This window comes from Bufo bufo, chromosome 1 (assembly GCF_905171765.1).
Source record: "Bufo bufo chromosome 1, aBufBuf1.1, whole genome shotgun sequence".
Taxonomy (NCBI): domain Eukaryota; kingdom Metazoa; phylum Chordata; class Amphibia; order Anura; family Bufonidae; genus Bufo; species Bufo bufo.
Genome location: NC_053389.1, coordinates 114911624 through 114925283, shown reverse-complemented (window position 1 = coordinate 114925283; position 13660 = coordinate 114911624). Strand labels below are relative to the sequence as shown.

The window sequence follows — 13660 nt, the reverse complement described above, 5'->3', positions numbered from 1 at the left end:
AGAAGAAGGAGAAGACTACTCTGGCTGCGAGCGGGAACCTGAACGCTCTCCAGAGCCGGCCCATCACGCCTTCCAGGAGCGGAGCTCCTTCATTGGGCCTAATGTCTTCTGGCAGCCAACCGTGTTGGAGAAATGGGTGAGCCCCTATCCTTCCCCCGAGCTGCCTCGTCGGGAGAGGACCATATCAGAGCTGGAACAGTTAAAAGGACTTAGTGCTACCTTTAAGAACATCCGGATGGGTCGGAGACCAGACGCATCGCCTGAACCCGCAGAGGCCGAGTCCGCGCCATCGGTGTCTGTACCTGCGCCGGCGGCGCCAGCAGAGGGCAGCGACTCCGATCCAGAGAGCATCGGTGAGCAGATCGTCCGGCTGGAGGAGAAGTTGCGGGAGTTACGCAAGATACACACCGCCAGGATCCGGACACCGCCAGGGAAGGATGAGGTAAGGGTGCCTGTCACCACCCGTAGACCACCTTCTGTTGCCACCGCTCCGTCAGTGCCCCGGACCGGACCCGCGATTGCCGTAAACTGCTGCACCCAGAGCACCGGACCGCTTGCTGCGGCGGTGCCAAGCACGTTACACCCTGCAGTGATCATGTCAGGACCGGCAAGGTCCACCAGAGGGTTCACCCCTAGGCCTATGGGGCCAATACCTATTAGGGGCCCCTTTACCCTACAGCTGCCCCCTGACACTGTTATGTGGGCACACCCGCCTGTAGAAGAATACTACAGACGATACCTGCCAGCGGAGCCGAGTGGTTATGATATGCCACTGTAAATCAGCCTGCTAGGCCTTTGATTTATTGCACCAAAGAAATCTGGTGTTTATCCTTCCAGGACAGGAGTCCTACGTTTCTGGTCCTTTGCTGCGGCTGCCAGTCTGTCCACGGCTCAGTGGTAGGTGTTGACCACTGAAATCACAAAGTCAGCAAGGCCACGTTTGTTTCCAGGATCTCCTGCCTGCTTTTTTACCCCACACCAAGTTGTGCCTGTTCCTTTAGTTGCACCTTTTACCCTTCACCCCCTTTTCAGGTTGATCAGGGGTATTACAGCACTTGTCTTTGCTGTCCTTTTATTGTGCAACTTTATACTAAGGAACCGTGCCCGGAGACAGACTCAAAAGGACCTGAGCCTCTGAGATTCTTACTCTTTTAGAAGTATTGTGCCCAGGGATGGACTCCACGGTATGAGAGCCTCTGTGTTTTCATAAGAAATGGCCTGGGTACGGACTCATGTTTGTTCTTTGAGCCTCCAAGAACTTTTATACTGTTTTATCCATTTTGCTGTTCTATCGTGGACTTATTCATTGTCATGGACTATCCTGGTTATAATGTTACGCTGTGCCAGGTCAGCGCCCCCGTTCCATTCATTATCCTGAGAGAAGAGAACGACGCCCCTTGTCACTACCCTTCACCTTTGCCAATTGGACCTGATGTAAATGTAAATACAGATGAATTACATGTATGTATGCCTGCATGTCTCTATTTTCTATTTCAGGTAGAGATTCCAGTTGGGCGACCCATGATGGAGTACGAGGTCGTACTCAGCTTAAAGCAGTGGGGTATGTAGTGTACGGGAACTGTAATACCCGTCACTACCAAAGTGTCACTTGGTGTGCTGTCGTCCCTCCTTAGTTATGGAGAAGTTGGTATATGTCAGTTTTATAAAATGTCATGTAATGCAATGCTGTGTGTTTCCCTGTTACTATGACACTTGCATGTACAGGCTTGCTAGGGGTGTCATTCCAGCTTCTAGTCAATAGAGGGAGCTAGAGAGCCCTAGTTTATATAAGGCCCAGTCAGGGAAGTAGAAGGCAGACGGAGTCTAGTGTCTGTAATCTACAGTTGGAGATTAGACAATGTCTGAGACAAGTCCAGGCCTGAAGCCTGCTGTCCAGGAGAAGATTCCCTCCTGAATTCCCCTATGCAGAAACAGGAATATCTTAGCTAAAGAGTCTGAGAAAGCTGAGAGGGACCGAGGCAAAGATCAGGAAAGCAAGAGGTACTAAGAATAACAGAGGAGATACTTTTATAAAGCTACAACCAAGGATATAAAGCCAGAACTAGGTTATTGGGCCTTGGTGAAGATATGCTATATTCCAGGATCAGACAGAAATAGAGTGCAAGCTCCTGTACTGCAAGTCCTGTGTTCAACACTCTGTAATCACCTTGCTAAATCTGTAATTGCCTGCATCAACCGTATTGCAAAATCGACTGTATGCCAAGGAACTGCGATTCCATTATTGTCTCTATGAAACCTACTAAAGTTGGAGTTCTGCTTTAACACCACGTGTTTCTCAAGTTATTCCTGCTATCCGCAAACGGCGTGCCACCGTTTACTTGGCACTGGCGTCACGAACATTTTATATCATCACCTGCCCTTGCAGAGAGTCAGCCGTACCAGGTTAGTGTATATTGCACTACATCACCCAGAAACACCCATTGCACACAACTCGAGTACGCTGCACATTTTACTTATCAGACAAGACATGAGGCAAGTGAAGGAGCGGATCGGTGAGATGGAGGGCCGACTAAGGGTACTTTCATACTTGCGGCAGAGGATTCCGGCAGGCAAGCGGATGCATTTGTCAGCCGGATGCGGATCCGTCTGACAAATGCATTGAAATACCGGATCCGGCTCTCCGGTGTCATCCAGAAAAACGGATCTGGTATTTTATTTTTTTTGCATTTTTAAAGGTCTGCGCATGCACAGACCGGGAAACCGGATCCGTTTTTTCCAGAACACTTGGTACCGGATCCGGCATTAATACATTTCTATGGAAATTAATGCCGGATCCAGCATTCCGGCAAGTGTTCAGGATTTTTGGCCGGAGAGAAAACTGCAGCATGGTGCAGTATTTTCTCCGGCCAAAAAACGTAAGAGGGACTGAACTGATACATCCTTATGCATACTGAACGGAATGCTCTCCATTCAGAATGCATTAGGATAAAACTGGCCCCTGTGACGGAACTCAATACCGGAAAACAAAAACGCTAGTGTGAAAGTACCCTAAGTACAATGGAGGATCAGGTACCGCCTGTAAAAAGAGACCTTCAGTGTGTAATACACAATATCTCACTGCTTATATCTAAATCTGATGATCTTGAGAATAGACTGAGACGTAATAATGTCCGAATAATTGGTGTGCCTGAACACGCTGAGGGAGCTCATGCTGTTACGTAAATGGCTTGCTGACAGGGGCGTAGCTAAAGGCTCATGGGCCCTGGTGCAAGAGTTCAGCTTGGACCCCCCCTTTCACTCGCGTTGGTGCACCTAGCTTTTCCGCTGCCTGAGGCAAATATTGAAACGGCCCCCCCATGCCAAATTCTCAAACTAACCCCTTCCCTCCAGTCCTCTCTTTTTACTACTGATGACCTATTCTCAGAATAGGTCATCAATATCAGATCGGCCGGGGTCCTCCGGCACCCCCAACGATCAGCTGTTTGAAGAGAGGGCAGCGCTCATATGAGAGCTGCTTTCTCTGTTGTGTTCACCTGCTTGCCATAGCATTTTCAGTGATGAGCAGCTAAACAGAGCAGAGAAGGCAGCGCTCATAAAAAAAAAAAAAAAAAAAAAGCGGACAACCACTTTAAAGACATACCGTACTTGGAAAACATTACATACAGCGCTACAGAACATACAGTGTCATACAGCACCACATACCTCTTACATCCAGTGACTTCTCCTCTCTGATGTAGATATTCTCTTTCCTCTTCTTCTCCTGTTAGAACAGACCACCATGGTGACTTCTTTCAGCCGCGCCTCATCTCTGCAGAGTTTAACAAACAGACATCTTATTTTCCTACTTTTCCATCATCCTCCCACCTTCTCAACACCCCATCCTGCCACCCCCAATACTGTGTCCACTGTGCTACCCAATACTTTCCTGCAGAAACAGTCCCCCTGAAAATACTGGTACCACAAACCCCTTTAGACCTCTATGTCAGACCCCATATAAGATTCCAGTTTTAAACCTCAGATCAGACCCCCATTAGACCTACATGTAAGACCCTGACCCAATATCAGACCTCAGATAAGACCCCCATATAAGACCCCCATTAGACCTCCAGACCACCATATCAGACATCCAGACCCACATATCAGACCTCAGACCAGACCCCCATATTAGACCTCCAGACCCCCATTAGACCGCCAGACTCCCACTAGACCTCCAGATCTGACCCCCATTAGACCTCCAGACCCCCATATCTGACCCCATTAGACCTTCAGGCCCCCAATCATACCTCCAGACCACCATTAGACCTCCAGACCCCCAATCAGACCTCTCCAGACCCCCATTAGACCTCTCCAGACCCCCAGTCAGACCTTCAGACCCCTCAGTCAGACCTCAAGACCCCTCAGTCAAACCATCAGACCTCCAGATCCCCCAGTCAGACCTTTAGACCCCCATATCAGACCTCCAGACCCCATATCAGACCTCATACCAGACCCCTATATCAGACCTCCAGACTCCCATATATGACCCCCATTAGACCTCCAGACCCCGATATCTGACCCCCATTAGATCTACAGACCCTCAATCAGACCTCTCCAGACCCCCAGTCAGACCTCCTGACCCCCCATTAGACCTCCAGACCCCACATTCAGACCCCCATTCGACCTCCAGACCCCCATTAGACCTCTCCAGACCCCCATTAGACCTCTCCAGACCCCCAGTCAGACCTCCTGACCCCCCAGTCAGACCTCCAGACCCCCATAGACCACTCGAGACCCCCCATAGACCACTCCAGACCCCCATTAGACTTCTCCAGACCCCCATTAGACCTCTATATCAGACCTCAGATCAGACTGTAAAATAATAAAGTAACTTACCTCTCCTGCCGCCACTTTCCCTGTCCTGGCTGTCTTCTCTTCTCAGGGCCCGCGCTGCAGTCACCTGACCTCCTGCAGCGTCAGGTCAGAGCGCCCTCTGTACGTCCTGACGATCCAGGCAGTCAGGACACAGCAGCGCTGGCCCTAAGAGTAGCGAGCAGGACGAGGGGTAAGTACTGTACAGCGCTCAAAGCGCTTCTCTCCCCCTCCTCCTGCAGACTAGTGAGCGCTTCCATTATGGAAGCGCTCACTAGTAATCCCTTTATAAGATGCACTGCATCTTATAAAGGGAAAAGTACAGTACCACTGTAAGTACAGTACCACCTCTGGGCCCCCCTGGCATAGGGGTCCGGTCGCAGCTGCAACCCCTATAGTTAGTGTTACGCCAGTTCTTGCTTATAAAATTGGAAGAGAGAGACTGTCTCCCCTATTCACTATTGAGCGGGCTCACCGTGTACCATTTAACCACCGAGACCTCTTCTGATCAAAATTCTGCATTTTAGAGTTCGGGATGCAATTTTGAGAGGAGCACGAGACTGTGCAGATCTTACTATCAATGGCAATCGTGTATCCTTGTTTTCAGATTTTTCTGCGGAGGTACAAAAACGAAGAGCACACTTCCTAGATGTAAAAAAAAACAGCTACCCTATTCAATGATCTACCCCGCCGGACTGCGTGTGGTGGCAGGAGATACGACGCATATGTTTGATATTCCAGCAGCAGCGTGTCAGTGGCTAGACGCTCATGAGAAGGATCTGCGTGGCAACACTTAAGGACACTGTGGACTCTATGTGGTATTTGAGCTGCGTCCAATACTTTGTGGGTTAGCTGGTTACATACCAGTTCCTAATAAGACTGTCTGTTGGATAAAAGTTGCACTGGGCAGGGGGAGTTTCTTTATTACCTTCCTTTCAGCCTTTCGTTTCATCTGGTTTTTGTTGTTCTGTACTGCGGCAGGTTACAATATTGAGATGTGCCAGGTCCCAACGCTGAAGCAGCACTACTGGGGCAGATTCTATGCTAGTTCTGTTAGTCTGTATCTACATTCCGGGATCAGGAATTTCTTTTACCCCAGCTTCTCCACTGCAGGGAGAAATGGCTGTATTGTTAGCGGGTTTGTTTGGGTAGGATGGGTGTTTTTGGGGGGTAGCCGAGACATTATGTATGTTTTCCATTGGGCTGTGCAATGGCTCGCTCGGGGTAAGCGGCACTGGGCTGGTTCTTTTCTGGAGGGCGGGCTTAGGCAGCTTGAGTGAAGGCCGGCCACACCTGACATCACACTGAGAACTCAGTCCTTGCCTGCTCATTCATGTGGATAGTATGAGTCATCAGTCTGGCTGCCTGCAGTGTCTGTGAAGCCCATCCCTCCTGCTGGGGAATCATCACTCTGGGAGCAATGGTCAGTGAAACATGTGGCTGTCCTGCATTCTAATACAGTTTTACACACAAAACCCATTCTGTGCAGCAAAACAATGTAGTGTCCCACTAGGTAAATGTGGGCACTACACAAGGGTCAATTGGGCCACGTCGTACTCCACCTCCTGTGGAACAGGGCTATTGTGTTTTATATGCAAAATGTCACTTTCTTCATGTTATTTATGTGCATTTTCCCTGTTTAAATGTGTATCAGGCCTGTTAGGGTGTAGTTCCTCCTCCAAGACAGTAGAGGGAGGTAGGGAACCCCTAATATATATAGCCAGGTCCTGTGCAGGGAGGTGTGTAGAGTCAGAAGCCAGAAGACACTTTAGCCAGAGTGGGGCTGAGGTGCATGCTCTGACATGTAACTAGACAGCCCAGGTTTCTAGTTGACACCAGGAGGCTAGTAAGCGTGGATCAGCCTGCCTGAGGATATTGAGCCAGAGCTAGCTCAGAAGATTGACACCAGGGGAAGAGTTGCCTCCTGAGAAACCAAGTTCCCATAACCAAGCAGAGCAGAGCCAGTATTCCAGCTAGACAAGAGTGCTGAAGGGCAGAAGTATTTTACCTAAAGCAAGGATATATACCTGAGGAAGTTTTCTACAAAGGATAAAGCCAACATTAGGGCATACGGGCCTTGGGATAAAGACAGCCAGGAGTTCTGAGGAATAGTGCACAGGATTTCTGAGGAGAAGTGCAGCCTGGTCTGTGAGTGTTTTACCCTCTGTGTATCTTGCAAGAACATTGTGCCTGCCATATATTTATAAAGCCTGCTTATTACTGCTGCTGTACCTGGAACTTACAAAAGACTGTATAAAGTTAACTGTTTCCAGTAAAGGAAATTTTGGTTCACCACAACAACGTGTTCCTCACTTATTACCACTATCATCAACCGGTGTGCCACCGTTACAGGCACTGGCGTAACGAACCTTAAAGGGACCTTGCCCCCGGCACATTAAATATCTGCAACATCCAGGGCACCTCACCCACCATCAGGCCTGGTCCCTATATACAGAGAGTGCCCCAGAGGACCCCTGTGCCAGCCTCTCCATCACTGCTGTACGCCTGCCCAGGGTTCCCCTACAAACTGTGAGAAACCCAGAGCAACCCTCGTTTGCCTAAGTAACCGTGACCTCACAATCGCAATACCCTGCAGGGCTGCGTACTGCACAATAATTCACTACTATACATCAGCCCAAAAGCATGTTAGCTAGTAGCCAAATGATCTGTGCTTTTGCCTCCCATAAAATATTACCATCCTTCACCCACCAGCACTGATGCAGATTTGTTTCCATTACAGCTCTACTACAGTTGTGTATACACCTTAGACCATGTATCTGTATAGATGCATATACAGCTCTGCTACATCTGTCTTTCCCAGTCCCCTCTAGCACTGTGGCTGACCAGTTTCCTATACAGCTCTGCTACATCTGTCTTCTCCAGTCCCCTCTAGCACTGTGGCTGACCAGCTTCATATATAGCTCTGCTACATCTGTCTTCCCCTCCCCCACTAGCACTGTGGCTGAACAGCTTTCAATACAGCTCTCCTACATCTGTCTTTCCCATTACCCTCTAGCACTGTGGCTGACCAGTTTCCTATACAGCTCTGCTACATCTGTCTTTCCCAGTCCCCTCTAGCACTGTGGCTGACCAGCTTCATATATAGCTCTGCTACATCTGTCTTCCCCTCCCCCACTAGCACTGTGGCTGAACAGCTTTCAATACAGCTCTCCTACATCTGTCTTCCCCATTCCCCTCTAGCACTGTGGCTGACCAGTTTCCTATACAGCTCTGCTACATCTGTCTTTCCCAGTCCCCTCTAGCACTGTGGCTGACCAGTTTCCTATACAGCTTTGCTACATCTGTCTTTCCCAGTCCCCTCTAGCACTGTGGCTGACCAGTTTCCTATACAGCTTTGCTACATCTGTCTTTCCCAGTCCCCTCTAGCACTGTGGCTGACCAGTTTCCTATACAGCTCTGCTACATCTGCCTGCCAGAATACAGCGACGCTGGTGTGAAAGTACCATTAATATATCAGGGGTCAGTACAGAGATCTCTCCCATCATCTATTTATCCCCAGGACTGTGACTGTGACAAGGAGAAATCTGCGTCTGGAGGAAAGAAGGTTTGTACACAAACATAGAAGAGGATTCTTTACGGTAAGAGCAGTGAGACTATGGAACTCTCTGCCTGAGGAGGTGGTGATGGTGAGTTAACTAAAAGAGTTCAAAAGGGGCCTGGATGTATTTCTGGAGTGTAATAATATTACAGGCTATAGCTACTAGAGATGGGTCGTTGAACCAGGGAGTTATTCTGATTGTCTGATTGGATCCAGAAAGGAATTTTTTCCCCCTTAAGTGGGGGAAATTGGCTTCTACCTCACAGTTTTGTTTTTTTCCTTCCTCTGGATCAACTTGCAGGATAACAGGCCGAACTGGATGGACAAATGTATTTTATTGGCCTTATATACTATGTTACTATGTTACTATATAAGTCTAAGCTGATGGTTGATTCGACAGACAGAGATGATTATTTATCAGCCATATCCATGCCTACTCTTTCTGTGGCGCATAGACAGCTGCTTGATGGGGAAATCTCGCTGGAGGAACTTGAGATGAACTTGAGTTCTTTCCCTAATGAGAAGGCGCCCGGTGGGGATAGCTTGCCAGGAGAATTTTACAAGAAACTCCAAGAGATCTTACTCCCACATCTCCTGAATGTCTTCAATGACTCTCTTCGGACTGGCATTCTTCCCAGCTCGATGAGAGAGGCGATAGTGGTGGTGATCCCAAAACCAGGTAAGGATCCTACACAGGTGGATTCTTACCGGCCTATTTCCCTGTTGACAGTGGACATTAAAGTACTATCTAAGGTCCTAGCTAATAGGTTATTGAGCATGATTAAAACTGTTATTCACGAAGATCAATCTGGCTTTATGCCTGGGAAATCCACATCCTTAAATCTAAGACGCCTGGTCCTTAACCTTCAGTTGGGGGAAGGCGAGGGGGATGGATTTAGTGCCATGCTCTTACTTGACGCAGCCAAGGCTTTTGATAATGTCGAGTGGGAGTATCTTTGAGCAGTTAGGACAAAAATAGGGTTTGGCCTGGTTTACCTAAAGTAGTGAAACTCCTTTATAATGAGCCCAGGGCTAGAGTCTGGGTCAATGGGGGCATGTCCCCTGCGTTGGTCTTAGAGAGAGGGACAAGGCAAGGCTGTCCTTTCTCCCCTCTTCTGTTTGTCATTGCCATAGAGCCTGCTCAGAACTATACCACTAATAAATGGCTTTAGAAGGGGAGGTATAGAGGAGCGGGTCTCGTTATATGCAGACGATATGCTGCTGTATGTAGGAGATCTGGCCTTATAAATAGACCCTAACATATCTCTGATTTCAGAATTTGGCAAGCAGTCTGAGTTGCTTATTAAAAGGAACAAGTCGGTGATACTGTCTTTGTCATACCAACCTTCAATTACTTTGGAGTTGATGTGTCCATTAATCCACATAGATACATACAAGACAATGTAGTGCCACTACTGGCTAAATTTAAGCTTAAAGCTGCTTCCTGGCATAAGTTGCCACTGTCTCTAGTAGGCGGGGGAAATCTGATCAAGATGGTGCTAATGCCACAGCTCCTATATATACTCCATAACTCACCGGTATGGATCCCCATGCATTATTTTTACAACACATTTTTTGTTGTGGAATCCTAAAAGAAGTAGAATTTGATATGAAACCCTGAAAATAAACAAATAATAGGGTGGTCTAGCAATGCCCAACCCTTTATTATATTTTCCTGCAGCCCAACTGCAGCATTTTAAAGGATGGAACATGGCTGGAGGAGCGGGAAGAAATGGCCAATTAGTTGAATGGGCATCGGGATGCTCCCCACCCTTGATGGCCCTGGAAGGGGAAGTCCAAGATTAGCATCTGCCCCAACTTTGGTGCTAATGAGGAAAGTGTGGGCTAAGGCTAAAGTGCTTCTTGGGGTCTCAGGACTTCTAAATATGTCTCACATATGGAACAACCCTGTCTTACCAGAACTTTCCCAACTGAAGAGATTCTCCCTATGGGTAAGGAAAGGGATTTGGAACATTGGACAATTGTACTCCTAGGGCCTCCTGAAGCAATTTCAGCAATTGTGCTCGATCTGAGTTCGATCTACCCTCCAGTCATTTCTATAAGTACTTACAGATAAGACACGCATTAGAAGCCCAATCCAAAATACTATCGTTGCACTATACATCCAATCAGGCGCTTGACTCTGTGGTTGCGGTAGGATCTGTAAGGGGAGCTATCTCAATAATTTATCAATCATTGCATGGGGAGTTTCTAAAGGCCTTTCCTCATAGGGTAAAGGAACAATGGGAAAAAGATGTTGGGAGTATTACCGATACTCAATGGGAGGAGACATTGGCATTGACCCCGAGCCTATCCCTGAGTGAGGCTGCTAGATTGTCCCAGAAGTTTTTGATCCATAGGGTGTATAAAACCCCGCTATTTCTGTTTAAGATTGGATATAGAGGAGGCTCCTGTTACATATGCTATGGAGCTGCTGTGCAATAAGAGAATATTGGAGTGAGGTAATACAGCTAATCAATAAAGTGTATAGTGCAGATTTCCCTCTTGATCTTAAAATGTGCTCACTTGGCATTTTTGAATCTGATCAACTACAGACACCTATTATTATAGGAATAAATAGGTTGTACCAGGCACGTAAAACACTGGCAGCCAAGTGGATACAACCACTGCCTCCTGTTATAGCAGAGTACATAGCAAGACTGAATGTTGTTATAAGACTGGAAAGGGGGGTCTGTCTCAAGCGAAACCGCCTCTCGAAATTTGAGGCTATTTGGGGTCCCTGGATTGATAGATCTGGAATCTGCAGTCTGTGGTTGGCACTTACTAGGGGACTTATGCATCTATAATTGAGGGGGAGTATGATACTAGGGAACCTGGAGTTATGATATTGTGGTGTATGCCTAAATCTAACTAAGGATGTGTGCTGATGATTGGGCCTTGTTGCAACCCCGGAAGAGCCCCTTCGCTCTCCTTCTCTTCAGGGAGCCAACCTTGAATTTTTACTTCTACTCTTCTTCCTGCATATCTGGCATCCATTGTTACTGTGATTGTCTTGTGAGGGGGGGGGGAGTTAGTTGTGGGCATGCACTTAAGTACTACTTATTGGTCAATTATGATTGTCGTGTCAATACTATATCCTAATATGTCTGAACTGGTTTAGACACTGTAAACATGATGTGCATTTTGTTTGTTTTTGGATAAAACTCAATAAAAAGATATCTGATTAAAAAAAAACATTATGATGCTGCAAATCCACTTCAGATGAGCAGTGTCCATAAAGAAATCAAGAAATCCAGCTCCCACACAGAACATGTCTGAAACTGGTCTTAGCGTGGCACAAATATAAGAATAAATTGGGACAAACTTGCTGATTAGAGCAGGATAGGCAGGAAATCTGATATATTTGCAGGGAGTTCAACAGTTCCATGACATCTGCCATAGGCAGAAAGAACAATTACCATGTTGGATCTCAACAAGCCCAATTCTGTGTTACATCAGGAGATTCTGAAGTGTTTCGTCCAGCGCAATGAGTAAAATATTTTGCCATATGCCCCAGCTATTTCTATAGGGCATGCCCCCTATTTACGGCATGTAAATTGCACACAGTGCACATGATCCCCTTTCATCATGGCCCCAAAATGAATGTAGACTCCAGATCATACCCCATAGACTACTGTAATCTAATAGATACCACATACTAGAAGCCCTAACTAAGCACAGACCCTCCCCTGACCAGATCCCCCAAATAAATACAGAGCCCCTAAATCCACACAGACATTATAAATTAACACAGACCACCTTTCCTAAATACAGACCACCTGGATACCCTAAACAAATACAGACTCCCTGAACAGACCTCCTAAAGGAAGAGAAATTTCCAGAACCCTTTTAACACCAACACCAACCCTGATGCCAAACGACGTAAGGATGTTATAAGGAAAATGCTGCACCCTAAAGACCAGCCTTCTATTCCAGGAGTCCATGAGATCTCCCATTTTTCTGTGAGTCTCAGTCATTCTAGAAGATTTGACAAGAATGGCTTATGGGGTAGTCGAGAGAGATAGCTGTGGGCCAAACAAGTGCCTTATCACATTTGTATGGACAACCTTAGTAAGCTAGCAGATTTTGTATGCTTCAACTTAGATATTAATTGAGAAGCTAGGTTCCATAGAAAAATAAAAAATGTGTTCCTGCTTCTGGTGGTCTGTCTATCCAAACACTACCAAGAAGATGAGAATGTGAAGAGGGGTTACTTACTCTGTGTCCTGCATCCTGTAAAGTTTTGGCTGCTGAGAGTCCAGACATCCCAGCACCAACAATCACTATGTGCTTCGGATTAAGCATCTTAGAAGATGGCAATCCATACTTGACAATATCCATATATTCTTCATAGTCGGGATCCTTTAGGCACTCCTGGAGCAGATCACCCCTGCTCCCACCAATGATTGTCCAGAGCAGCAGAGAGACGAGAACTGTGTGCAAAAAAACAAAATAGTCAAAGAAGTCATTACATTATATTAAGTAAAGAGATCCCTGCAAACAAGTCTTCATGGAATGTGGATGAGCTACAATACCGGACACAGCCCATGGACAAGAGGGTGATGTTTAGGCAAAAATCCTTTTAACACAGTGTCATCTACTGTTCTGCAACACATTGTTTGCCTACATGGATAGATGTAAAATATCGTGAAGAGGTATGTGTCACAATTACCAAGGCTTTCCATGTCCCAACCCTGTAGTTTAAAGACTCCGCTTTACTATGCTCATGCTTCTTATATCATGTCCAAAACAGGTTAGATTAGAAACTGTGCCATTTGGCACAGAGTAGAGACGCCATCCAGTAGGTAGTAATTAGTAGACTAATTTGAATTTGAGAACTGAAGATAGGAAAAAAGGGGGGGGGGGGCTGGATGCACAGTCACAAATAAGCAGCGGAACCCTTATCCAGGAGTAGGTTCAGTCTCCTTAAAACAGTCAAATCCACAAGTAGTTGCAGGGGCCGCGCTGAAACCAGCAATAATAGACACAATGCAGACTTCAACACAATCTCCAGCAGGCAGCTGTTATAAAACTTCAATGTACGGCACCATATCCTTCACAAGACTTACAAAGTAAGTATCTGATGAAAACCCTATACAGACCACACAAACAGACAATAGTAGGATCTACACAGACTTGAGGAACAAATCCACTTTCTATCAAGTCAATAAGGATAATGAATGTATAGAGGCTTTCAAACGGGGCGTTTTAAAAGGATTAGATGAAATTAAGTATGGAGACAGAGTTATGGATAATTTGAGTAAAAAAGAGAAGGAGGCATTAAGGGGCATG

General features: G+C 46.6%; 1 protein-coding gene across 2 annotated transcripts in view; it reads right to left on the bottom strand.

Annotated features, from left to right (window-relative positions):
• LOC120997974 (L-amino-acid oxidase-like) overlaps window positions 1-13139 on the bottom strand; it is a 39876-nt gene extending 26737 nt beyond the window's left edge. Inside the window, exons 1-2 of one of the 2 annotated variants that reach the window (XM_040428365.1) lie at window positions 13041-13139; window positions 12587-12801 (exon numbers count right to left, since the gene is read on the bottom strand). In XM_040428365.1, coding sequence (XP_040284299.1) covers window positions 12587-12801; window positions 13041-13053 — 228 coding nt within the window. In that variant the 5' untranslated portion in view covers window positions 13054-13139. The other variant, XM_040428374.1, reaches the window with a different exon arrangement.
• Window positions 13140-13660: the final 521 nt, after the last annotated feature.